The sequence below is a fragment of the Accipiter gentilis genome, chromosome 11 (genome assembly GCF_929443795.1).
Source record: "Accipiter gentilis chromosome 11, bAccGen1.1, whole genome shotgun sequence".
NCBI classification, from domain to species: Eukaryota; Metazoa; Chordata; class Aves; order Accipitriformes; family Accipitridae; genus Astur; species Astur gentilis.
Window position 1 is genome coordinate 37,011,886 of NC_064890.1, and position 26,410 is coordinate 37,038,295.

Genomic DNA, 26,410 nt, shown 5'->3' on the forward strand with positions numbered 1-26,410 from the left:
AAATCATTAACAATGCACTCTTGCAGTATTGTACACCACTGTTTTCTCCATGAAATACAGTTATTGCATGCCTGTCACTAGTGTTTCCTTGGCTTCATATCTTGCTGCCTTCACCATTCCTAGCAATCATGCTAAACTTACATTCACGATTCTGGTTCACAAGGTACATGTCCAACTCTAGCTTAGGGACATTCTTTTGGGCTTTGGAATGAGTGTCTTCTTTCTGTGACAGTGAGTCACCTTTTGTGTCATCCTTTCTGCTGGATGTCGGTCTTCTGATGGTCATCTAGATGTATCTGACTATCAGGTCATGGAGTATGCCCTGAGCTTTCCAACCACCCAGCCCACTTCTGGGTCCTGCCTTCCTTGCATCTGGGCAGCCTTCTGCCCTCCCACTGCCAACAGCACCCAGCCATAGCTTGGTCTGCAGCAGCCTGGGGTCCTATGGTCTCCTTTCCTTCTGGCTGTAGCAATGTCTGCCCATCCTAACCTATGTAGAGATTTTCTTCCTTCCTTGAGCAACTACTGAACTCGTTTTCCCCTGCTTGTCACCAAAAGCCAGGCTTTGCCCATATTAACAGGGTGGTAGTGAGTGAAACCTGCTACCCCCCCTGCTTGGCCACTAGCTGCAAACTTACTTACCCAAAAGCTTAGACAGCTACTGCTGTGGTGGCCTGGGAAGGGTGAGGAGCAGTGCCTGATGCTGAAAGGCACCCTTCCTATGCATTTTTACACAGGCCTGCAGCTCTTTTTGCCTGGTTTTATATGTTGGAGTGTGAACAGACTTGGGAGGTGCTATGCTGTCACCTTAAAGGAAAAGGGCTACTCAGAAAAACTGCAAGCCACTAGTCTTTGCACCACTGATTGGAGTGTAGGTGGAGGCAGGGGGGTGGGGGGTGTTTGTGGTTTTTTGTTGTTGGGGTCGGGGGGCGGGGGGGAGGTGTTTGGGGTTTTTTTTTTATTTTTATTTTTTAAGCAGTCAGTGGCAAATACTTAGTGTAAATAGTGGTTGGTGTTACATTTTAAAAACATTCCTATCTTATAAATGGAGAGTTTCTATGCTCTAAGAAAAACTTGCTTGCTTGACAGTGGGACTGTGTTGGCAAGTGGGTTACAATCATTTTAGTGTTATGGCATGGCTGTAACAGAACACTTCCTTCGCTTTCACTGAAGCTTAGCTTCCTTTGCTATCATCATTGGCTTTGGTTATGAATAGCACATCACTTTGGGTGCTTATTCAAGTACTGTTACTGCAAAGGGGTTTGTTTAATTTTTAAGCTTTGGTTTGAAAGAAACCAACAACAACAACAAAAAACCCAACCAACCAAAATCAAGATCTCTGCACCAGGAAAGTTAGTCTTCTCAAACACTTTGTTGTTGTTCTCACCTTAATTCCAGCAGGTTTTGTTTTCCAAATTACCAAAAGCATTAGAAACATTCTTCATTCAACAGTGTATATTCCATGTAAGTCTTTTTTGGCTATAGAAGGCAACTGGGGAATTGCTGGATCCACTGCTGGTATGGTCAGTATCCCTTTGAAGTAATGCCGACCATATGCTCCGTTTACAGAAGCATCTGAGCTGCTGCTACAGCAAGAAACTATCACTTAACGTGGCCCATCAGATCAGTCTACATTATGGTCTCTCTCTCACAAAAAAAAAAAAAGAAAAATCAGAAAGGCTGTGATAAAGGCTAATTTCCTTAGATTCCTCCTTCTTTTCTACATGGATGGTCTATTTAAGCATCTGTGTTTGTGCCAACAGATTTTTTCTCTTCAGCTAGTGCTGAGAAATTGCTCTTCCTCTCCAAGGACACACCTCTGTGGTCTACTGCAGCATAACCAGCTAAACTTAATCTCTGCCTTGTTCAACACCTGAAAGGAGCCATTTACAGAATTTTTTCAGGGAACACAGACTGAGATTTTTCAGCTACCCCAAGTGAACATGGGGACCAGTGAGAGAACTAGGATTCAAACACAATGGTTCAGAGAGTCTGGTGGTTAGGAAGAAGTAGTCTAAAGCTATGCCAGAAATGACTAACCTTTTCTGTTGAATCTGTACATGCTTGTTCGAATAGTCTGCAGCCACCTTCCACAGTATTGTCAGCTAAACCACAGACTAGTGCAATGGCTTTATTGTTAGGTGGTACTCTAAAACAATCCCGATATTGAACCTGACCCAGAACATGGTTTCCCATTTGTAGTTCAGGTGTGTTGCTGTGTAATGCAAGTTGTTTAGCTGCCTTCGTATTTCTAGGTGGTGTGGTTTAAGCCCAGCTGGCAACAAAGCACCATGAAGCCACTTGCTCACTCCCCGGTTGGCATGAGGAGGAGAAAATACAAAGAAAAGCTCGTGGGTTGGTCAAGACAAGGACAGGGAGGGATCACTCCCCACTATGGTCACGGGCAAAAGACAGACTCAACTTGGGGAAAAAACAAGATCAGTCTAGTTTACTACCAATCAAACCAAAACAGGACAACGGGAAGTAAATCCAAATCTTAAAAACCCACCTTCCTCCCCACCCCAGCCCCCACTCCCGGTTCTCTCCCCTCAGGGGAACAGGGGACGGGGGCTGGGGTCGGTTCCTCACCCCTTGTCTCTGCCTCTCCTTCCTCCTCAGGGGGAGGAGGACTCCGCGCTCAGCCCCTGCTCTGCCGTGGGCTCCGTCCCTCCTGTGGGAGACAGTCCTCCATGAACTTCTCCAGCGTGGGTCCTTCCTGCGGGCTGCAGTTCCTCACAGACTGCTGCAGCATGGGTCCTTTCTGCAGGCTGGTCTTCAGTCACGCACTGCTCCAGTGCAGGCTTTACCACAGAGTCACGGCCATCTTTGGGGGCCTCCACTCCCTCCATGGGCTGGGCGGGGGGGGACGGGGGACACAGCCTGCGGCCTCACCACAGGCTGCAGGGACATCTCCTCCTGCCCCATTCCTCCGCCTTCCCTGACCTCAGTGTCTGCAGAAGGATTCCCCTCACATTCCAATCCCCCTATTCACTGCAGGTTCCCCTTTTTAAGTATGTTCTCCCACAGGTGTTACCACTATCACTGAGGGGCTCGGCCTGGGCCAGAGGCGGGTCCAGCTCCGAGCTGGGGGAGCTTCCAGCAGCTTCTAGCAGCAGCCAGCCCTGCGGACCCTCACCTGATACACAAAAACTCTGCCACACAAACCCAAAACACTAGGGTAAGTGCCTGTAAAGCTCTGCTTGTCTTAAAATGTATAGGAAAAAAGATAAAGGAGCAAACTGTCTGTCTGTCATACCTGAGGTTACTAGAAATGCCTGTGCTTGGTAACTACAGAAACAAAGGAAGGAACTGCTTGAAAAGCAACATGTATTGTTATATTTTCTCCCCCTCTCACCTCCCTTTTATTTAGTCCAATATAACCTGAATTTGACAGTCTGCAGGATGGGTTGTAAATCATTGCATTTACGTTGATACTTGCAAATGTTGGACTTGATAGTAAATGAGTACTGCTTCACCTAAAAACATGCTACTTTATATCAAGAAGTATATAACTAAGCAAGTCTTTAATAGTTGCATAAATGTAATCTGAAAGTATGATCATTTTCTCCAGCAATAATTCCACTTCTTTACTGAGTTTCCATTTTTGCAGTTGTGGTTGGGGTTTTTTTTTGTATTTATGAAGTAACTTCCATCCTTCTTCAAGTGATTATGCAGTTTGAGAGAAGGACAGGTCTTTACATACATGTGGAAAACAATTTTCTTTAAATGAATGCATCTATTCAGGCACTCTTTCACAACTTTGCCTGATGGATCTTATTTTCCTTTTAGTATTATTATTATTTCGACCATTCCCATTTGAGTGTTTTCCTTAGCATTTTCCAAAAATGCACTGCACTACAGAGAATCCTAGGTCTGTGACTGAAATCAGACTAGTTTCAAACATAAACTAATGACCTCATTTGTCATGCATAAAATACATGCTTTTTATTTTTGTTGGAACAGTATTACCTTACTATGTAATGAACATAAAATATATCTCCTGATTCAATGTCCCTATAACTTAACCCCTTCCTCCTTTTCTGAATTTGGTTACTTCTTCCTATCAGGACTAATTCATATCTCTTATGATACTTTTGTTTAAGGTGACTTCTTTATTTATCAACATGATATTAAATTTATAGTGACTGGACTTTTACTCTTTTCTGTTTCAAATAATGCTGGTAAGGGATCTTATTTTCCCTGCAGCAGCCCACAACTGTTAATGAATACATAGAGGAGTGTGTTGCAGGAATGGATTCTAGTAGAACACATTTCTAAATCTTCTTTCAGTTAATACTAACACCAGTGCATTTCTTCTCTCCATTGGGTTTATTTCCCCATCAAAGAAAGCACATACAGTTAGTTGCACTTGAGTTCTGATGATCAAGTTGACTATTAGAAAATTATTGTCCAAGTGGTGCTTGAAATTCTAGCAATAAGCTTAGTATTTCATGACAAATACTGAACTGTAAGTCCTTATACGCGCATTTTGGAATAGTTTATATACTTGCCACTTCCCAAATCTACCTCACCTCATTATTCAGAAATAATGGTGGATAATTCCAGTTAAATATCACTATTTCCTTTACTTCTTTATGAGCACAGATCTCTTCCAAGAGAAATTCTAGCTACAGCTTGTGAGAACAACATAAGTTTAGATGGATTCTTGAAGGCAACAGCAAGATGGGACTGAAGGAGGAGAAGATTAGATGGGTGAATTTTTGTAGGTATTTACCAAAAGAGAACACCTGGAAAAAAAGGCCAGCAAATAGTGGAAGTGACCTTTTGAATAACTGATGCACAATTAAAACTGACAAGACTGGCTAGTGAAGGAAAAATACAGTTGTGGGACAAGTTTCCTTTGCTGAAGGAGAGAAAAGAGAGAAGGAAGAAAACAGAGTAGCAGATGAGAGAAAGCAGGATCAGCAGTAAAGAGGAAAAAAATGTGATGATAGTGTCTGGTGCCCAAGGAACAGTGACCATGATAAATGGACTGTGAAAGAGAACAGATGACAGAATGGTCTGCAGACAGAAGAAAGAAAAGATGGGGAATCTAAGGAAGGTGCAACTATCATCAGAATGAGGACATGTATGTAACTGGTAGTCGCTTCTGAAGAAGAATGGGTAGGCTGTGATGAGAATTGATGTAGAAGTATGTTTGCTAAGATAAAAATTATAGATTTGGATCTGAAAACTATAATGATCCAGTGAATGGAAGTGTATAGATTTCCTAGAAACTTCAGTGGAATTTTCCCATTTCCTGAAGAAGGAAGGGAAAAGGTGTGATGATCAACAGACTCAAGAGCTGGTGCTAGGATTGATGGATTACTGAGAACAGTACAGAAAGAGAATATTTCTTAATGGATATGCTAGTATTATGGATACTTCCTGAGATTCAATTTAGACCCATGCAGCGGGCAATTAGGTTGAGGTAGAGCTATATTTACGTACAATCCATGTCTACGTGAACGGAAAGAGGGAGGAAGGGCATAGGATGTGAAGGCTTATCACAGAGCGTGGCATGGAGAAAGACAGACAGTGCTGTTAGAGCAATAGTCACCCTAAAAAGACTTCTGGGATCAGGAAAAAAAAAAAAAAAAGACTAGTTTTAAGAAAGCATTTTGTAAACTCATGAGAATACTTATGTGAGACAGTTGCAAAATCAGCCAGGAATAAAATCTGGGTTTCCAAGAGCTCCTTCCTATTGTATCTAGATGGTCTCCAACTGTTTCTCTTGATCCTGTCTTATGACAACTTTTTTTTGTTAACCATCATTTTGTAGTCGTGCCGCTGTTACACATTTAACATTGCAGCCAAGTAGTTTTTAAGCTTTTCAGCCTTCCCCATGTCTCTTGAAACAGGAAGGTAAAACAAATCCATAGTCACGCACTGTTTTGTTGTTCTTCCTTTCTCAAAAGCTTGTTCTGCTTTATAAGGTAATTTCACTTGCTTGTTTTACCGATTACTCTGCTGTGTCTGAACACTTTTAACCTGGCTTGCTAAGAAAACAACGTTTATGTGATCGTGCATCTGCTAATCTTTCCGTATGAACCTTGAATCCATTGGCATATTTCATCCAGATTTGACCAACAGGAAGAAAAATTAGAAATATTAAGTTTGTGGGAAAATTATGCCTTTATCTAAACAGCTGGATAAAGAAGAGAGCCTACTAGTGGAAAGGCTGTAAGAGCTCACTCTTATCAGTTACCTTAAAATCCACATGAGAAGTCATCCAATAGGCACAAATCCAGAGGAAACTGGGCTTGACGGGTTCAGCTGCTCAGGTCCTTCAGACTTCTCAGTTCCTGCCATGGGGCAGCACTGGGTGGTGGCATTCATAGGACTTCAGCCTAGGAGAACTGGTGTTCTCAAGACACGGTTGAGAAACCTCAGCTGACAGCCAGGTTCCTGACTTAACTATTACTGTAATGCTAGCGTAGGTATGGTGCGGCGGTGGGACACGTAATGAAGATGGCTAGCATAAATGGAGTCTTTGTGATTGTGCTTCTGAGTGTCTGCTACCATCAGCTGTTCTACAGTTTCTGTCTCTGTTTTCCCCCACATTCTGGTGGTTTCATCTCCTGTTTTCAGAAACGTGGCTACCATAATAATACTCTTTTGTTTTTTTTATGTTCTTCTATTTCCTGGCAAATTCTGGTTTCACTGTTCTGTAGTTTCCAGATTTAACTAGTCTGGTGGGGGAAAAAACATGATGAAGACACAAAAAGCAATGTAAGAAAAATGTATGAAACTCAAGAGCTTTGCTAAACTAATGGGATACATGCATCAGTCATTCTTGGTCCCAGTTTTAAAGGACTACTGCTCAGCCCCACCTGAGAAAGTATCTACAGAAAGCATGCTAAAAACCAGCACAAAGTTTCTCAGCAATGGTGAAAGATAAACATATATCCAAACAGTTTCTGTTCAAAAGAAAAAAATTCTGCCATTAGTAGAAAAGAGAATATGGTAAGAACAAGAATATTTTGTGGTGGTTCTTTCCTGAAGTGCAATTTTTAAGAACATAGGTTAATTATGTTGAAGTTACGACTTTGGGAATTTTATTCTTCTGAGTAACTTACTTCTTGAAAACCTGAGTGTCTACCTTTGCCTGTCAACGCAGATGACGGAAGGTGGCCTAATGCTAGCCACAAGAAATGACTGTGAATGCAATGATGGTAGGAATAATGACATTACAGATGAAGCATGTTTCCATTAAGGACTGAAATATCAGTTTAAATAGCTCTGACTATATTTACCACTGATGATAACGAACAATTAGTTCCTTTCCATAGGAAGGAGACTGAAAGCAGGAAATAATACAGCATTTTTCTGTTACATGAATGCATTCCATGTAAACAATCTGTATTTCCTTCTTCCCATCTAAAAGACTGCTTTTATGCATAACTCACATGTATACTCTGCAACACTTTTATACCTGTAGGTAATAGCTATAATCCAGAGGATAGTTCTTTGCATATGCAGCACCTTCAGCCTAATGATAGACAAGATTGACCATACATCTTTGATCTCTCACAAACCCTCACTTTGTTTGCTAATCTCCAGCCAGTTGCATACTGCTTTCTATCTGTTGCAACATCATGCGTTTGCACACTAGCAACTGATGACTTACTTATAAACACTCTCTCCAGCAAAACTCCCAGTAACCCCTCCTCTCATATATCTATTAATGGCGTCACTCAATGTTGAACAAAATTGCCAGTGACTTTGTGATGCGTTCCGCAGAAGCAAAATTGGGGTTTGCAAATTACTTTCCTTATTGCAGTCCTGCAGCTTCAAGACTCTACTCGGAGGCTTTCTCTCACCTCTGCAGTTATAAGCAATATGCTATACACCTGACTAATAATTAACAGCTTTTTTTATGAGGACCAAATCAGGCTGGGTACATTATTGGAACTGATCCCTTCTCCGGGAGATCTCAGGTAATGTTAAATCTTCTGCAAAGGTAAACAAAGAAAAAAACACCCCATCTTAATTCAGTTCCTTAAGCTTCATTCTAGCGATTTTCCTAGCATTGGAGTGAATATGAGCATAGCATTCATTTCAGCTGCCGGAGTTAGCTCTAGAGCTTCATACGCAGAGCAGTGCATCTCTGACCTGCTGTAACAGGCAGATTTGTTTCGAGTTCGCGTGGTTCCGTTCCTGGTGGTGGCTGGTCTCCTGTGGTGGTATTTGCCTGCACCCCTGCCTGTGCCGCCGCGGTGTTGGGTGGGTTCATCCCACGGCTCGTGTTCCCGCAGCGGTGGGCGTCACTGAGCGCACACTCCACTTTTGCAGGTACTGACCTCGCTCCAGATGCTTCCTCATGCCTGTAATCCTCGCCACGCCAGCAAATGCAGTGCTTTCAGTTCATGATTTTAACTCTTACATGCATTTTATGGGTTTCTGTGGACAGAATACTTTGCTGTACGATGTGTAGCATTTCGACTGGAGGATTGCAGAGGTGCTCAGGAAGCCTGTTCTATTTATGCTGTCCACTCCTCAGGCAGAACTGGGCTTTTCCTGGTCACGCCACATAATTTGAGCCCAGCAACCCCCAAGCAGTGTCCTTTCTTAAGCTATGGGCATATTTAAGAGACTTGCAACACCACTTTTTGTTGTGTTTTGTATGCAACTATCTAAAAGTGGCTTTAATTGCAGCCTTGGGCAGTCGATGATTTCCTCCTAGTGTTTTTCAAGGGAAGTCTGCTTCTGGTCTTTGTTGTTGGGAGCAGGCACGCCGTAAGCAGGAGTGGGAGGGTTGTGGGTTGATCCAGCTCTAGGAAGGGCAACACAGCATCAGAGGAAGGGGCTGTCTCTTTCCTGGCTTTAATGGTAAACACATTGGCCCTTCAGCGTATTTGTCTGCAGATTGCTCTTGCCGTAATTAAAGATGCCTTTTCATGCAAATGGTTCTTTGAAGCTCAAAGAAAAGAAGGAGGACATGTGAAAGATCACCTCATCGGGCTCTTCAGTTATTAGAATTTTTTTCAAAGTTTTGGTCATCCCAAATAGTCTCTGTGGCTCTTGCAGGAGTATTTTTGCAAACATAGTAACTGAAGTTTTGGGTTGTTTTTTTTTTTTTAATTGAAGCCAAATGTGATTCTGTATATTCTAGTCCTGAACTGGTGGTACTTCAGCAGTAAACAAGTCACATATAGTTTGTAACCTGAGATGCCAATTAAACCATCCTTAGAAATATTAAACAAGAGAACTCTGAGATAAATAGTACTGCAGGATGCCACGTGGAATATAGCGCCTAAAAGAGGCTTTTAGGTTGTTGTTTCTGTGATGATAAATGAAAAATAGTTGTTTAAACTAACCTGTAAGACTCAGTTACATCTATGTGTGCACAATGTCAAGTGTTAGAATGAAGTCAGTGGTAAATTAAGGGATCAAAAAAAAAAAAAAAAAAGGCAATCCATTTACTAAAAAGCAGTCATTTCTTTAGAAGTGTGATGTCTGTGCTGTTGAGGATGCTTATTTGTAATTTTCCAGAATTAGATCTGAACCCATCCGGAATGGGCTTTAAGTGGGAAGCAATATCTAGCATTATTTTGGGAGGAACAAAGATTTATTGGTATGCAGGACAGTACTTGGAGGAAGCAGCTTTATTTTATTTATTTAGGATACTCTTGTCATGGCTAAAAAGTGTGTAGAAGCATTTTAGTGTGCTAGTCACATTATTGATTTTTTTTTTCCCCATAAATTTGAATTTAAGTGAAGTAATACTGCACATAACTTATCAGATTCTGCTAACGTCTCTATAGTGTGCTATAGGGAGCAACACAAGATTGACGGCAACACAAGATGATGGCAAGAAGATGTGCAGGCTGACATATAGCTGTCCGTATTCTTCAGGCACATAATGTGGGTTTCAGCTTTGTTTCATTGGTGGGGGGTTTGGGGCTTTTTTTTATGGTTACCATTGGAAGTCCCCCAAATCTTTTGGTGAGATATGTAGCAGTTTATGCATTTATTCTTCAATCTCTTGATAATGTGTATGAGTTTTTGTGGGGGCTTTTCTACTTATTTCATAATTTATTTTACTGTGTTATATTGTCTTTTCACTTTTTAAAATAACTGTTATTTCATATTTTGGAGGGCTGAAATACTGTTTTCTGCTTTTTTCTACTGTTGTATGGAGATTAAGTGGACTACCTTAGTTTCAGGTCAGATAGATAGTATTTCATCAGGATAGCGAAATGACTGCAAGCATTCATCCCCATGGATGAAATCCTAGCCTGCAGCATTTCTGTCTCCCACCTTGAAAAGTGGCAAGACAATTACTGAGATCCTTGTAGATGGGCTTTAGAGCTGGGCATAATCCAGTGGCGAATGAAATGCAGAACCATCCAAATCAGTGACATTTAACCCAACCACACGTCAGTCCAGGTGGCAAGATAAATTGGTATTCAACTGTTTCCAGCCCATTTTCCTGGGTAGTGCTCTCAATACAAGAAACAGTTTTGGCATCTCTTGTGTGATTTTTGTATATGTTCACATGCTTGTGCAAACACACTTTATTCTGTATTCAGGTTTTTTCTGGTGCAGGTAAACTTCTTAAGCATCTGTATTTTGTTTCATGTTCCTCATAAAAACAGTTATTCTTTGTGGACAGAGAGCACTCACTCACTCACTTCCCTTTGCCTTTCATCCTTTCTCCTCTTATTTTTGCGAAGAAATTGCATCACTCAGTTGTGACATTTCAGTAGTGGATGCTAGACTCATTTTAACCAAAAGCATAGTCTTCTGAAATAAAACCTATATATATTTACTTGTCAACAGATACGCTCTATAATTTCCATAAAGAGGACTGAATGATAAAAATAGTAAAATATATGAAGTGTTTAGGTGTTTCTGAAATCTACCCTTAAAAAGAGCAAGAGCCAGCAATCTCTTGTGCCAACCTCTTTTATCTCTTCCAAAGCTATTTCTCATTTACTGTAATGCTTAACAATTCCATTTCACAGTGTGCTTTAGATTCCCACCAACAGCAAAAAAAAATAAAATAAAGACTTAAGAAAAAAACAACTTGCAAATCCAAGACCAGGTGTCTGTTTGTGTGCAGTTCTAAATGAAGCCTTACCATTTCTTAACTAATGAGGATCTTTTCCATGTGGAATAAATTCTTAGTACTTAGCAGCATTAGTAATGCTTCGAAAAAAAAAAAAAGGTACTTAAAATGGTTCAGTTGCCAACTGCCTTTGACTGTCTCAGTAAGACATTGAAACAGACCTTCTGCTCTAAATTAATAAGGCCAATCACAGCCACACAAAGCCCAGAATGACCAATCATTCTTCTGGTGTCCTCGCTATCTTTACTGAGGTCAGATAAATCACTTTCAAGCTGTTAAATCAATGATCATAAATTAGGGCTCTGTTTTTACAGCGCCTTGTGGGAAATTCTCATGGTTAAATTAATCTAACAGCTGCAGCGAAGAGCACCTCCCACAAGATCATGTCAAAAGTTCTCCCCCCCGACCCCACTTTTTTTTTTTTTTAGGGGGAAAAAGGACTGAATTATTTGTTTTTACCTAGCACACAAAATGGAATCTCTCCGTCTATCCCTGCTAATTCGTGTTTCAATTGTACCCAGCTGTTTAAATTGCACTGTGCAGAGATTGCCTTGATCCCCAGGTGCTGGTACTCCATCTGTGCTGCTCTGAGAGACTATTTACAGCAGAGGTTAGGCCAGCGATTGCTGGGATGGAAAACTCATTTCTCAGCCTGCCTTTTATTTACACTCTTATTAAAGATCCTTTCACTCATGTTGGAATGGCAGCTAGTGGCTGCAGTGAGCATTTGGCATCGAGCCAAGCAGCAAAATTACCATGTCGATGAAAGATGGCCTACTTCCATTTTAACCTTTCACTGTTCCCCCCTTTCCATCTATATTTGCATGAAGAAGGATGATTATTGAAAGAGATAGGGGGACAAAGGGATGAGAGAATCCTTGTCAGCTGAGCTTTTCAAGGGATAAACCAATGGTTTGTGACCAATTTGGAAAAATCTTTACTGCCTTATTAATTTCCTACTCCTTTCCCTTAATTGCTATTAGAGTTTATTTTCACATGAAGCAACAGAACTGCTCATGCTCTGCTTGCATCCTTCCCCCGCTGCTTCCCTGTGCCTTGTGAATGCGACCCTGGGATATGTCTGCAATGTTGAGGTTTCTACTTCATCCCTGATGCAGGTCACACAGAGCCACAGCAACACCCTCAAAGCATTTTTTTTTTTTCCCTACAAATGTGCTCTTAGAAATGAATCACCTTCCTGGGAGCAAGTGGCTCATTGCACATTGCATTTTATGTTACTGGGGGAGAGCAAGGGACAGGGTGAACAGTTGCTGGGGGAAGCTGGCATGCAACCATCATGTTATGGCCCTAGATGCATTTAAAAAATAAAAATAATAACTATTTGTCCAGAAACCTCAGCACATTTGCTTTTAGGAGCAACATGGGACTGGTGAAAAGCAACAAAATCCTCCTCAGCTGCTGTGAGACAACCACCAACATTGCTGAATGCCAACTATAGCCCCGCACTTGTTGCGGGTAGGGGACCCCAAAACCGCAGGCTTCACTACCAAGCTCCACTTGTGAGGCAGCCCATGACCTTAAGTGCAGCAGCAGTGCAGGTTCTTGACTACTAGCAAAGCCACACTTTTCTTTCTCTTTGCCTGCTTCCAGGGCAGAAGAAGAGATGAGGCTATTTATTTTCCATTTTCCTGAGTGGAGGAGCAGTGACTTTACTGAGAAGTTTACAAGAGTGGGTGGTCTTGCTCCTGAGCGGTGTTTTGAGTAGTGTGCAAATACCAGCTTTCATATTAAAAAAAAAAAAAAAAAAAAGAAAAAAAAAAAAGGTATATCCTGAAGGATTTAATCCTCTACTTAGATGGTTGTGTCCTACCATTGTTTAGCCACTGCTTGACCTTGCAGGTCCCCGAGAATCATTGTCTCCACTAATTACCAGGAGGCTCAGATGCCTGCTGCTGGCCGGGGGCAGGCAGCTCCATGGCGCGAGCTGTCTGATGGTGCAGTCCCAGGACCTGCAGGTACAGGAAGCTTTTCAATACAGTGATAGCTGCTGACTCCTCCAAAGAATGAACAAAACCGAGTTATTCCCAGTGCAATTTTTAAAGCTCAGTTTTGTTCCTGTTGAGAATGAGGCACCTGGAGAAAGGGATGCCTTGCTATTTCTTCCCCACTAATCCTCCTAAAAGGTGGAGGGTTTGTTAACAAAAGCACAACCATATACTTAACTATACTGTGGGTAACTGACAGCTAAAATAGGTGTATTTACAGACCACTGCTTGCTTTCAGCTCCTGGAACAGGCACAAACAAATGTTTTCCAACACCTTAGTTGCTGTTCAAAGTTCTTTGCCATTTTTTTTCCTCTATATATCCATATATAAATATATAGAGTTATAAATTGAATATTCTACAAACACTTTTTTAGCAGAACTCAGTCTGTGCCATGTAGCTAATTTCAGGACTTCAGGTTAGTTGGGTGTTGTCCTCCCCATTTCCTAATTGACCGAGTACCTGACTCCCATGCTACCTGCTTTCCTAGTGAGGCCAGTACCAGGGAAATCCTGCAGGAGCAGTAGCAGAGAAGCAGTACTGGAAATTTTACATAACCATAAACCTTTCTTTTTTTCCTACTCCTTTTTTTTTTTTTTTTTTTTTTTTTGGCGCTAAAAAGACCTTCCCTAAAACACCATTCTTAGAAGAATGTAACCACAGCAAGATTTACTGTCTGAGCATTGTGTTTAATATTTTTTCCCATTCATAAAATACTTGTATGTCTGGACATGAGACTTAGTTTGAAGGGTGTTTTTTGATTCTTGTCTGGCTCATTTAAACTGCTTCTATGCTGGTACTCAAGCAGAGAAGGGATAAGAATGATGTTCCAGCTCTTCTAAAATATTCTGAATTCCCAGATGTAAAATTCAATTGCATGCATGCTGGTGAAAAACAAGCACTAAGAGGAGGGGCGCAAAGACCAGGAAAGTAAATTTATTTTTTTAATTGGGAGCAAAGTGAATGCAAGCCTCAGAAAATGCAGCATAAGAAGTTTGTATTAGGAGCTTGTTCGTGGAGTACCTTGATCTCAGCTAGATGAGATGCAGTTGACATTTGGCTCACAAAGCTCTAGGGAAAGCTGGCGGACGTAAGAAATAAGACATTTGGTGCAATTAGCCGCAGTACCAACCCAGGAATGAAAGTAAACAGGCACAACTTGGGATGAGAGGATCTTTCAGATCAAGGCCTAAACCTGCTTGTGGACATAGCAATTCCCCATGCTTTGTACATTCTGTGGCAATTCCCTATTTGAGTAATTGGTTTGTCTGCTTCTAGATCCTGGAGAACTGCAACTGGATTTGGCTGCTTCTTGTCTCCCCTTCCCCATCCCAGTACACGCTGTGATGCTGCTCTGTACCGTGGAACAGCTGCCTCAGCCTACATCTGCGGAGATGCTCTAGCTGCAATGAGCTGCAGGATTAAAAATTAAACTAATACACATTTAAGAGATCTGGATGGGCAGAATCAGTCTAAATTTTTGAAGAGACTGAAATGACTGCAGGTGTGTCAGTTCCTTTTACATCCCTGAGATTTATTGAATATTATACTGGGCAGAGAAATGGTCTCTGTTTAGGAATAATTTGTGCTACTTGATGAGGTGATTGCCTAGTCATTTGTCTTCAACAGTTACTCTCATGGGAAAACAGTTATCTTTTCTTGAAATTTTACTCACAGATATCTTGCAGAATTTCCATATTCTTAAGCTTTACCTTACTAAAGCAAAAATAGGAAAATTTCAGATTTGTTTGCTTAGTCCCTGAAAAGTTGTAGCAATAATTACAGAAATAAGCTACAACTATCAATCACATCAGAAGCTAAATACTGTATCTGAGCTTGTATGATAACCTTTGGATCTTCTAGCCAGCTCTTAACTTGCTAAGGAAAAGTAGTTTCCCTGGAGAATAACTGGGCCAAAGAACTGGGGTAACAATGGCTGAAAAAGTTGAACCCTCTAAAATCAACTTAAAACCATTAAAGTTTCCCCTTTCAAATAGGAGAATTACCATATTGTATGCATGTAAGTTTTCATTTTGAGGCAATGAGCAATGTTAGGTTAATGAAGAAATCATTTCCCTTTCTATGAGACGCCCCTTTGGCTACCAGTGATTACTGCCTTGCTGGTGATGCTGTCTGTATCAGTACCTGTAGGAAGCGAGTGGTGGGAGGAGGAGGATGGCCAAGGATGCAGTGGCACATTACAAACAGCAGTTAACTATTCCAAAATGTTCTGCATCAAAGAGGAGCACAGCAAGGAGAAGGAAGGAAAAAATACCACCCATAGCATAAACCAGAAAGATGCTCTGTTGGGGTACAGCCTGTTGGGAAAGGCCTTGATTTACCAGAGACAAGAAAAAAACCCAACTAAGATTGGCAAATCCAGGGATGACTGTGAAGCTCAGGGATGATGCCGAACCATTACAGCTGGTTGTATGCTGTCCTTACAGAAGAACGCCCTAAAGGATTGCCTTCTACTGCTTAAGGGAATAAATGCTCAGGGGCGTAAAGATCGGGACATTTTGACTCTTTAGAGCTCAAGAAATTATGCAGTAATACACCAAAGAAAAAGAAGGTAATTCTAATCTTAGGTGGCCTCAAATTTATGAAGGTTCAGAGATCTCATCTGTCTATGCATCTAAATAATGAGTCTTGAATTAGCTGCAGTAAAGATCCAATTAGTTTTTCTACTGCAGCTTCCTCCCTCTCCCCTTAGTAGTTTGTGGCAGAGTGCTGTAGACTATTTCTGAAGGTTCAAATTTAGGATTAATTGTTCTTACTTTATTAAGGGCCTCCAAATCATGGGTTCTTTATTTACCTGTAGACACATTTTGCCTACCTTGGCCATAGTCCTTTTTATTAAACTTGTCCTCAAAGCACAATTTCTCCTGGTATCATTTTTTCCCCTGAAAAGTTATGGCATCCTTTGTTTTGCAAAAAGTGGAGGATTTTTTTAAAAAAGCCTTTGTCCTTCCTTCTAACAAGAACAGGATGTGCAATAACTTTGGTTTATATAAGTCTTCCTGGAAAGCACGAGAGAAACTCTGGAATCAATAAAAGCTGCAGTGTAACAGCATAAAGAAGTAAACTTTTTGTGAAGGTACATTGCTCTATGAGGATACATTAAGAAGATGAAACTTCAGGCCTCAGTTTTCCAGAAACTGTACAAAATACAATAAATTACTGGGATTGTTCACTTATGTTGCTTTAGTTAACTAAGCATATTCAGTAGAATACCAGGAATGTACTATTTGGCTAAGCACTGATTTATTGCCTATAAGAATTAAAGAAACTGATGCCCAAATTTGAAGAGTTGTATCTATTGCCTAAAAAAAATGAAAATAACAAGCCTTACTTGACCTCAAGCTTACAGAATTTAGGGCATAAGAGATGCGAAAGCAATAGGATGACGTGGAACAAACTCCTTTAGGTTCACTTGATGTGCAACAGTTCCCTGTCAGTGCACGCTACCAACACATATTTATTCAGCTGACACCAGCGAGCCAGGCAAACCTGTGCTGAAGTTTTATTTGCACAGCAATTTTAAACTTGACACAGTCGGATTGCAGTAATAAACTCTAGGACTTAAGGGGAGAGTGAGAAGAACCAGAGTGAAAGTAACAAATCGCTTCTCTTTGCACTCTCCGTTATGCTCAGTGAACACAACAGGCATATGCAGCATTTTAAAAACCAGGGTAACGCTAGAACAAGTGTTTTCACTGCTCTTCTACTAAATACGAGGTGAAATAGGAATCAGCAGAACCATTTGTGCTACAATGCAATACTTCAAAGATATAAACAGTAGATACATGCCTAGCTCTCATTCTCTTGCTGGCAACCCAGGTGGGTATTGCCTGTGGCTCTATGCTGGTACAATGCAAAAAGGCCAGTGTTAGTTCCTGCATCTTTGGTACCTTCAAATACATCTTTGGTTGATGAATAACCATGACAGCTTGCTTTCCTGGAATCTATGAATTCACCCTTGCTTTTACTCTAAACTTAGAGCAGAATTTGAGACTGTGATTCCTAAGAAACTGGGGAGGAGGGAAAACTTATTCCGACTGTGTTGTCATTTCAAGAATTGCACCCAGTTTCTCATGCCAGAGACAGCTGATAGCTGATCACTTTGCATAGCTCTTCATTGAGTCAGAACATGGCAACTGGCAGTCTGAGCAATGAATCATAAGCTGATGGGAGCACACAGCTCACAGTTATCTGACAGCCAATCTTCCAGATCAACCCAAACACTAATGCACCTCATAGGGATTTACTTCATTAAATCAAGAGTGAGACCTTTTGTCAGTGAATCATCCATTCCCTTGTAAAGCAGAGTGTGCTACTTGTCTGTATTGCACAATTAGTAATACACAAAGAGACTTAGGTACTCGTCAAGATAAAGGCAGAATAATAACAGTTATAGATGTAGATGGATATATATAATATATAATTTAAAATTTTATTTTAAAACTTTGCGCATACACTTCAGCATCCTCCTCTTTTGTTCATTGCACTGAAAAGTTTGAAAAAACACAAAATATATCCCTTTACTAAACATTTTTTGTTCTTAGGTTACAAAAAGATTAACATTTCACAGTCACAGAGCAGAAGTACATTGGTCCAAAACATCTTCCTCCAGCAGGTCCTCCATTCTTCAGGACATAAAAAACCTAGACAGTTGTACAGATCTCAAAACAAGATGACTTGTCCGATGAAGGAAAGAAAAAGGTGGCAGTTATTTTAAAAAAAACAACCAACCAAAAACCACCAGAAAAACTTAGACCAAAATAAGACACCTATGAAAGAACACCAGCAGCAATGGGTTTAAAAAAAAAAAAAAAAAAAAGAGAGATAAAGAAAAAAGAATGAGAGTGGAGGTGGACAAGGGGACAAGGGCATCCCCCTTCAAGTACATCACAGGTAGAAATACAGCAACACAGTTACAGCATCGTTTGGTCTCAAATCTTTCTCTCTCTCTCTCTATGGTAGCCACATTGCTATATCTTCATCTAGGACACATGGAGGAAAACTATTTACACACCAAAAATGTCAGGGAGGAACAACAATTCCACAGAGTTTGCAATTCATGTTTGACACAAAAATGTTGAAAGTATTTGTACATAAAATGTAAAATAAAAGCAAAATGCCGAGGCAGGAACACAACAGATTTGTTTGGAGTGTGTAGTGTTCTTTAAAAACCTAGCAAAAGTTCAAAGCCAAAATCTGCCCAAACATCAAGTGCAGCTCTTAAAAAATATCCTGGAGGCACAGAACTGATGGTACCTCACAGACCTCTCTTGTCATATTTTAACATGGAAGTAACTTTAACATGGAAATCCACTGCTAACAGCAGACTCTGACCACTCTTCCTTTAGCTTATTAGCCCTGTTGTTTTTTAGAATTTATTAAAAAAATTCTCTCTCCCCCACATGAGGCCACTGAACATCAGCCCTCTCAGGCAATACACTTTTGTGTTCACAGAGGAAGCATCATTGCCTTAATGTACCAAAAGACGTTTGTGTGCCCCACTTAAGGTGTAAATGAAATGTCTACCTTCTTCGTCAAATTAAACAAAGAAGGTTTTAGGCTGTAGTGCAAGAGAAAGATGTCCAAAATGGCTGTACTACCTTCTGCAACAGTATTAACAGAAGAATGGTAGAAGCTTCTTGGTTTTGAGTTTCTAGAAATTGGACTGGAATAGGCACCAGAAGACGGTGTTACATTTGCACTGTCAGCTAACCTGAACTACATGGCATACTACCTTCCTTTCCTTGCCCTTGTCCAGGAAGGACAAGAACTTGCCTGACTTTCTAGGCAGTGCCCATGGACAGGCAAGGGCACAGCACTGTGCAATAGCAGTATGAATACGGATGTAACTCAGGACTGAGGATCCTTGCTGCTAAGGCTTAAACAGTTTTGGATACTAAGGAAACTTCACTGGCAAAAAAACGTAGCGCTGCCAGCGTCAGGCAGTAACTACGATGACATGCCAAGGATCTAAAATTTGGACTTGGTGCCGAACTTGGTGCAGTTTGAGGAGGCGAGCTGTCTGCTCCTAACTCAAGAGCTTCACTGAGCCCTAGAGCAGCTGCAAGTCTGCACATGGCAATATCCATCCTGTGCCTATCTGAAAAATTGTGTACCATGGATCCTCCCTGCCATCAGTGGTTTCTAATGCTGTGACTCCCAAAATAATTCGACCTATAAAGGAAATTGGAAATGCTTTTAATTATTCTTGCTTCTCACACAATACCTCCCCAATAAATGGCTCCTGCCTCCTATTTATATGAGGCTTTGGTGTGTATATGTACTTGTACCATGCCTTGAAGCAAAGCACAGACCACAGTTCAGGCACATAAGAAGCTCCTACTGAAAGCAGATAGAAGTGAAAGCCCAGGTACTAATGCAGGTTATCAGAGATTTACCAGAGACATTCTAGGGAGGCAAGCATGCAAATGTGTAGCAGATACTTTGTAAAAAAGCAAAACGAAAAGCATCACAGCATCATTTCAGTCACATACACCTGAGTAGGAAACTTTTTATTATTCTTTGAAGTTCTCAGAATTTATTAATTGATATTAACTGTTGATACTGTACTTCTGCCCTTTCCAGGAGAGGGGCTGACAGCTAACACAACTCGACCCGGGCCCAGTCGCTACAGAGAAGCAGACTGACTGACAGCAATACCTCAGATGAACAACAAACAGAGTAGAGGCTGATTCACGAAGCCATACCAGCGCCCACGAGATTTTGCTCTAAGTCACCAGCCAGTTTGCTCCCACCAAGTCATGCACTCCGCTAACCCATCTCTCCAGGGGTATGTTTAAAAACACCCCTGAACGAGAAGGTGCGTTTTCCATTGCCTTGAAGTTTCACTTTTAAATTTTGGCAAATGCTACACTGGAAATTTATTTCCACCACATTGCACTCGGTGGTTTTGTAATGACTGGTCTTTGTGTTGACACCATGTTACCAAATAATGAAGACTAACAATGCACAAGCACTGAAACATTTGACTCAGGCTTGTAGTTAGTACCAGCAAGCACCAGCTTCTTTGCTGTTCAGACAACTCCACCAGAACTGCCAGCTTTAGTTTCTTTGTGAAAGAGGATCTGAATTGCTAGAGGACTACACAACTGCATTTGCGAAGAGACAACAGGAGTTACACAAAGCATAAAAAGCATGTTTACAAGTTTATTAGGCCAAAAAAAAAAAGCGCAAGAGATCTCTTGCTTAAACTTTAAAACACATGAGGGGCCATGTGAAAAATATTCTAGACTCCAAACCTCTCTTTTTACCCAGCTGCACACAGAAAAAGAGGTAAAGGGAAAAAAAATAAGGAAAGAATAGATAAAGCATAACAACACATAATCAGATATGCCACTGATATATGCTGAAGCTCTAGAATATAAAACATCCGTGTTCTGCACAACTTTATCACATGCAGGCACTGGGGAATGCACGTAACAGTTTTCAGGCTAAAATCACCAGTTTGCTGCATGTTTGAGCCATTACACACTCTGCGTTGCCTGCTCTCAACCTGAAACTCCTACCGGGTCTAGAGATTTAGAGCAAGGGTAGTTTAAATCCACCGAGACTGTTGCACATGTACTTCCGGATGCAATCAAATAAAGCATCTGGGCAGCTACACCGCACACACGCTGCATGTTTACATAGCACAATTATAAATTACAAAACTGGCGAGCTCTAGGCCACACCTGTTCAGGAGAAAGTCTGCAAAGGGCACAGCATCCTCCTCCTCCTTTGGAAAGGACACAACATTTGTGAGCTGCCTAGTCAGTGCCCTGCCGTTATGTCAGCTCCCTGTCTTTTGGCTATCCAAGAAGTACAAACCAGATAAGCAGCTCCAAAAGAATGTGGTCTGGGGGCAAATGAGGTTGAACTTGGCTCCCCAGCCAATATACACTAGAACCTTCTGATTTCGTTTTTTCTTCAACTCCTGCCTATGAAGTAAGAGAGCTGCCTGCTTAAAGAACAGGCAGCCAGATTAAGCTGCAGAATTGCTCACTTGTTTCCCTCGTGGACTATTGCTTTCACTCTGGTAACATTTTACTCAGATTTTCTTTATTTAAATTGATGCATCACTGCTAAGAAAAATGCTGCTGAAGCTAGCCAAGGGCTTCTATCTACCACAGTGATATTTGAGCCTTGATTACAGTCCTCAATACCAAGAGACATAAAGTTATAAGCAGTCACTTTCTGATCACCAAGTGAGGCAGGAAGAAGTGAAAGGACTTTTAAGTAGATCACTATCTGGGTATCCAAATTGATAACGAGAACAATACCACCACTTCAAGTAGGAATCCAACTAAAAATACACTCGTGAGCCCAAATAAATGCACTGAATCCCAACTGATGCAAAAGCTGTATGGTCAGGGATCCTTTCAACAGGATAAAGCAGGCAGAACCATTCCATGAATGAAAATCTCTGATCCCAAAGAAACCATGGCCTCCAGGTAAACATTACATAAAGCTGAGTTTGCATGCTATGTATAATCATGGTATACACACAACAGGGAATCTTGACAAATAACTCCTCACACCAGAATTAAATCTTGCCATACAGGACTGTGACCTATTTCTCCTGGACAATTTTGCAGGTGGCTGTTTTAGCTGCAGCAAACACGCATATTCACACTGAAAACAATTTCAGTTTTCCTACTAAAATACAGGAGTATAGTCTACTGAAAAAGAGACAGGAGAGGAAAATGGGGGTTTTTGAAGGATTACACAAGTTTGAAGTTGTCCGTAGGTAAGTCATGAATGCAACTTTTTGAAAGAAGAAAACTCTTGAGTCTCATATATGTATATATAGGTATTTTCAAATGAGATGTGACCCAAGTCACCTTCTGAATATTTGGGGGTAGATTTCAGGAGCCTCCTTGGCTTCTGATACCCACTTTTACTTCCACAAGTGAAATGGCTCTTCCAAGCTACATCGTAAACTGAGAAAAAAAATTAATTCCCCACCTGTAGGGACGACAGAATCCATCATATGCTAGCAGCATTTAAATCCCATTCCTGTTAAGCACCAAAAACATTTCTACAGGGAAACTGTAATCGTAAGGGTTATCTTTAATCATATACAGTATATGTGCAGAGCCCTAGCTTTTGGGCAGAAAAATACCCCTCCAGCATTAGTTTTGAGTAGATTACATTAATTGGAAGTGTCCTGGTCAGATCACCAAAAACATATTGTCTCTTACAGGCCCTTCCCCAAAAGATCCCCATCCTATAACCACTCTTGATGCTACTTTCACGACTGTTTGTTCCCGTGTATTAAAGGGATGACGTAGACAGAGATGTCGTCTCCAGAGCCCAGCCTGTCGTTGGATATTCGCCAGCCCCGGTCCTTCAGCACTCCCCTGGCTCGCATCACCAGGTCCTGCGCAGCCAGCGTGTACCTGTGGAAAAGGCAGAACACAGCCAGGGAGTGCTCGTCTTTGTGTGGAAAGTGGGTTTTCACAGCCTGCCAGATTTACTGTTGTAAGCTACCAGGACAAGCTTCCCAGTGTTTTAGAAGCAGGAAGGAGAAACACAAACCATGGCGTACCCACAAGCAACCCCTTCCAGTTCAGTGATGGCCCCTGCATCAGAATCTAAAGGTATTTGACGGGCACCAATCAACCAAAAAGTCACTGGTCGTTTTGGGTGCCTGGCTTCACCAGTTTTCAGGAAAATATTAACATGCTTGCTTTAACAAATTGGCTTTCTAGGAGTAGTCTGAAAAATTGAGGACCCCAGATAACACTACCTGCTGTTGAAAACTACATCCTTGTTCACTGACACACCTAAAGGTAAACATGGCTCAACTATTTCAGAGACAAACTATAGCAAAGTCATTTGAAAGCAAGTAATAGAGCACTAAAAATAAAATCAAAATTACACTTTAAACCAAGCAGACTAACTTGTCTGTTTTCCTTGACCATAGGAATGATTTTAAAATCTCTTTTATCCTGAAACTGGAAAAGGAAACTTACAGCTAATACAACTAGATTAACAGAATCCCACAGTTCTTTCACATTTATGAGTTCAATGAAAACTGTGTGAATGCGAGTTGTTAAGTGCTTAATTTAGTGAAATACCAAGTTTCATGTTGCTTCAAAACTCCCAGCCTGTGCTGGGCTGAGCGGTATTGGATTTATGGCAGTTATTTCCTGTCCTGAAAAAATAACAGGTGGTGCTTGGGGGCAGAAGGGTGTCAGAGTCCAAAAGGTGATGCACAGACAGTGTTCTGTCATGTGCTCTGACATGTTCTCCCTTATCGTTTCACCTGCTGTTACTAGATCAACACATCTGTGTACTCATTTAGAAGTTTCCTCTGAAAGAAATCTCATTATGGGTGAACAGCTACTGTCACATATTTTTCTTCATCAGTCCAACACCTGGCTGACATGTTTTGAATTTGGTTGGGTGGAGGCAAGCTTTTCTATGATTTGATAATTAAAAATTAATCAAACAGTTAAAAGACTGACAAGAAAAAAAACAGTTCAATATTGTGTCTGCCTGTATTTTATTTAAAGCATAAGTATCAACCTCCAAGATGATGCGGGGCTCTATGAAGCCAAACACAGAGGCCACCAGAAGCAAAGCACACCTCTGTAGTTTCCAGAAACCAGGAAGGACAAGAAGTGTTTGCATTTGAAGACCCTCTTTTCTAGGCAGGATCCTTGGCCAGAAATTATCTGCCCAGATCCCATCTGAGGAACAGGAAAGAACAGCATCTCCATTGGTGAGATGTGGGGTGGGGGGAACCAACCACTTTATTGAGTATCCAGGACTGTCCTAACCCCAGAAATTTTCACCAGAGAATGCATTATTAAATGGTAATTTCTATCAGTACAGACTTCTTCACTCTCTGGGGATAAAAGAAGGAAAAAACCCCAATTGTGTTCTGTTTCTACAATTTTGGTGCCTTAAACTCAAATGACTCCTTTGAACTAGCAATAGACTTATTTGCTCTACTAGAAAGATTTCTTCAGTGCAAATGAACCAACATTTGACTACCCAAAAGTTTTGATGTTAAATCCAACTAATGTTGTACAGAAGCAATGCACCTCCTGCTCCTAATGGTACCGAGCGATAAAATTTCCAGCCCTCACTAGTTTTGACAAAAGATTTACTTTTAGCAATAAGAGAAGGGCCCAAGGCATGAACTCTAACACACACGCTTGCACACACGTGCACACTGTCTGCATGTTCCAAAAAAAAGTCTATAACAACAACTTCAAGCTATAACAGCAGGATGTAGCAAGAAGCACTGCCCATACTGTCCTAACACAACATGAAATTGTATTTTCTAAGGGGAAAAACCCCAAACATACATACTTCACTCCCCAGTTCCCAAATCTCCAAATCAGATGCAGGGCTAAGGAACAAAACGACTCCACGTGGCAAGCAAGAAACTGGAATATTTATTCCCAGCTTGTCTGATGCCGAGTGAATTTTGGCTAGAACATCTTTTCCAAGGATTTCTCAGCTATTGTCAGAATTTAAGAGAAGAAAACACCCATCATTCTGTGAGAAAACTTTGTCTTCCTCCTTTTTCTAATTAACAAGGGCTCCCCACATCTGAAGAGTACAAAGGAAAGAGTATTGCTCTTGACTGTGTAAAGCTTTTGCCGCTTAATGTTTGGAGAGGGCAAGATTAAAAAAAAGGAATTTTAATAAAGCAGAAATTCTCTTGGAGACAGACTGTGAAATACACAAGAAAACCAGCATATCGAAGCAAATGAAAAGGAACAGGTGAAGGCAGCAGCGAGGTAACATATTCCTCTCCTTGTGTAGCGCTGAATTGAAGCGATGCTGTTCAACTTGGCACTAGAGGAGATAGGGTGAAGTCTCTTGTACCTGGAGATGAATAGCAGCAGCAGTCCATTACCGAATGCTTTATTCTCCAGTGCTGTGAACTTGGGATTCAGCTGGCGAGACAGCATTAGAGAACTGCTGAAGTAGTTTTAAAGTATCTACTTCCTCCTAATGAACAGCCTCACTGGAATACAACTTTTGTGTTTTAAGAATAAATATATATGGGGTTTTTTCTTCTCCTGAAGCTTTCAGCATTGATCAGTGAAAATACTGCAGGAGAAATGGTGACAGTGGGGGAAACGTGCTGCTGTCTGAGCAGCTTCTTATCTTCTCACACCCAGCAGAGGTGGAACAACTCCTCAGCATCCTCATAAATCTCTAGCTAGTGTGAGAGAGAGAGAGGGAATGAGAAAGGACAGGAGGGAGGACAAGAAATAAAAGATTCCCAAGGTCAGTGGGTAAACCTGCATAAGTGCAGCTGAAGGAAACAGGCAAGAGTCACGCTTCTCTGTCTTCACATGTCTTCAGAGAGGTGATGTATGGAAAGCAGCAGTATGTCACTACCACCTGTTCTTCACTCAGGGTCCCCTTCATGCTTTTGTCTGCCACAATACCCATAAGAAATGAGCTGGCTAAGAAATCCAGCTCCACTCCAGCTTCTTCCCTCCATTGCAGCCCTCATGGAGGAACTGTTCTCTAATCAAGTCTGTGCCCATCACCTGCTGCCCAAATCCCCTGAGGCTGTGTCTGCATGTCTGGGTGAAGACAGACCCAAGGACTTTGCTCTCCCTGCACTTGGAGATGCCCAGGCACATGCTGTGTTTGACAGGATTCAAAGATGTTTTTCTGTGGGTAACAAACACAGTTCTGACAGTAAGTATCAGCAGGAGAGAGTCCCAAGAGTGTTGCCAAAGGCTGTAAGCTCTTACCCATCAGCCTATAAAATGACCTCTAATTCAAATGGGAGGGATATTGCTCCCTTAAAGAGCTAATTACTTAACAGATAAGTACTCTGCAGCTCTAAAATCTTCCTCCTTAGCCTTTTTTTTTTTTTTTTTTTTTTAAAATATGCGCCTGTCATGGAATAAGTAGGCTACTGGGTCAGGCAGATCCAGAGTCTGCTCCACAGGTAGGTTCTCCAGAAGACCACAGCATTACCAAACCCAGGGGGAAAGTCTCTTACGTTCTGACAAGTTTTCTACATCCCTGGAGATTTCACATTTCCAGCTGATCACCTCACTACAGACTATGTCACTACACCCATCACAGAACCTGACGTTCTGTGGGACAACATTTCCTTTAAACATAACAGTGATAATATGGCAAACAAGATCTTTCTGTCACTGACTAGTGAGAGCAATGAACGCAGCTCCACAGTCTGAGCTGCTATGCTATTGTAAATTCATTAGTTATACCTCATTTGGACCACTGTGAAGTAATTACGTAAAAACTCTCGCACAGTACTTTAAACCCTTTAAATATTCTTTACAACCAAGCAGCAAGAGCAA

At 41.2% G+C, this 26,410-nt stretch overlaps 2 protein-coding genes across 3 annotated transcripts in view; one reads left to right on the plus strand and one right to left on the minus strand.

Annotated features, from left to right (window-relative positions):
• Window positions 1–16,213, plus strand: part of MON2 (MON2 homolog, regulator of endosome-to-Golgi trafficking) — a 121,973-nt gene extending 105,760 nt beyond the window's left edge. Inside the window, exon 36 of one of the 2 annotated variants that reach the window (XM_049813843.1) lies at window positions 14,358–16,213. In XM_049813843.1, the coding sequence (XP_049669800.1) occupies window positions 14,358–14,426 (69 nt within the window). In that variant the 3' untranslated portion in view covers window positions 14,427–16,213. The remainder of the gene's footprint in view (window positions 1–14,357) is intronic. The other variant, XM_049813844.1, reaches the window with a different exon arrangement.
• Window positions 16,214–20,393: 4,180 nt separating this feature from the next.
• The window catches only part of PPM1H (protein phosphatase, Mg2+/Mn2+ dependent 1H), a 144,210-nt gene continuing 138,193 nt past the window's right edge, over window positions 20,394–26,410 (minus strand). Inside the window, exon 10 of the mRNA XM_049813858.1 lies at window positions 20,394–22,498. Within this exon, the coding sequence (XP_049669815.1) occupies window positions 22,351–22,498 (148 nt within the window). The 3' untranslated portion in view covers window positions 20,394–22,350. The remainder of the gene's footprint in view (window positions 22,499–26,410) is intronic.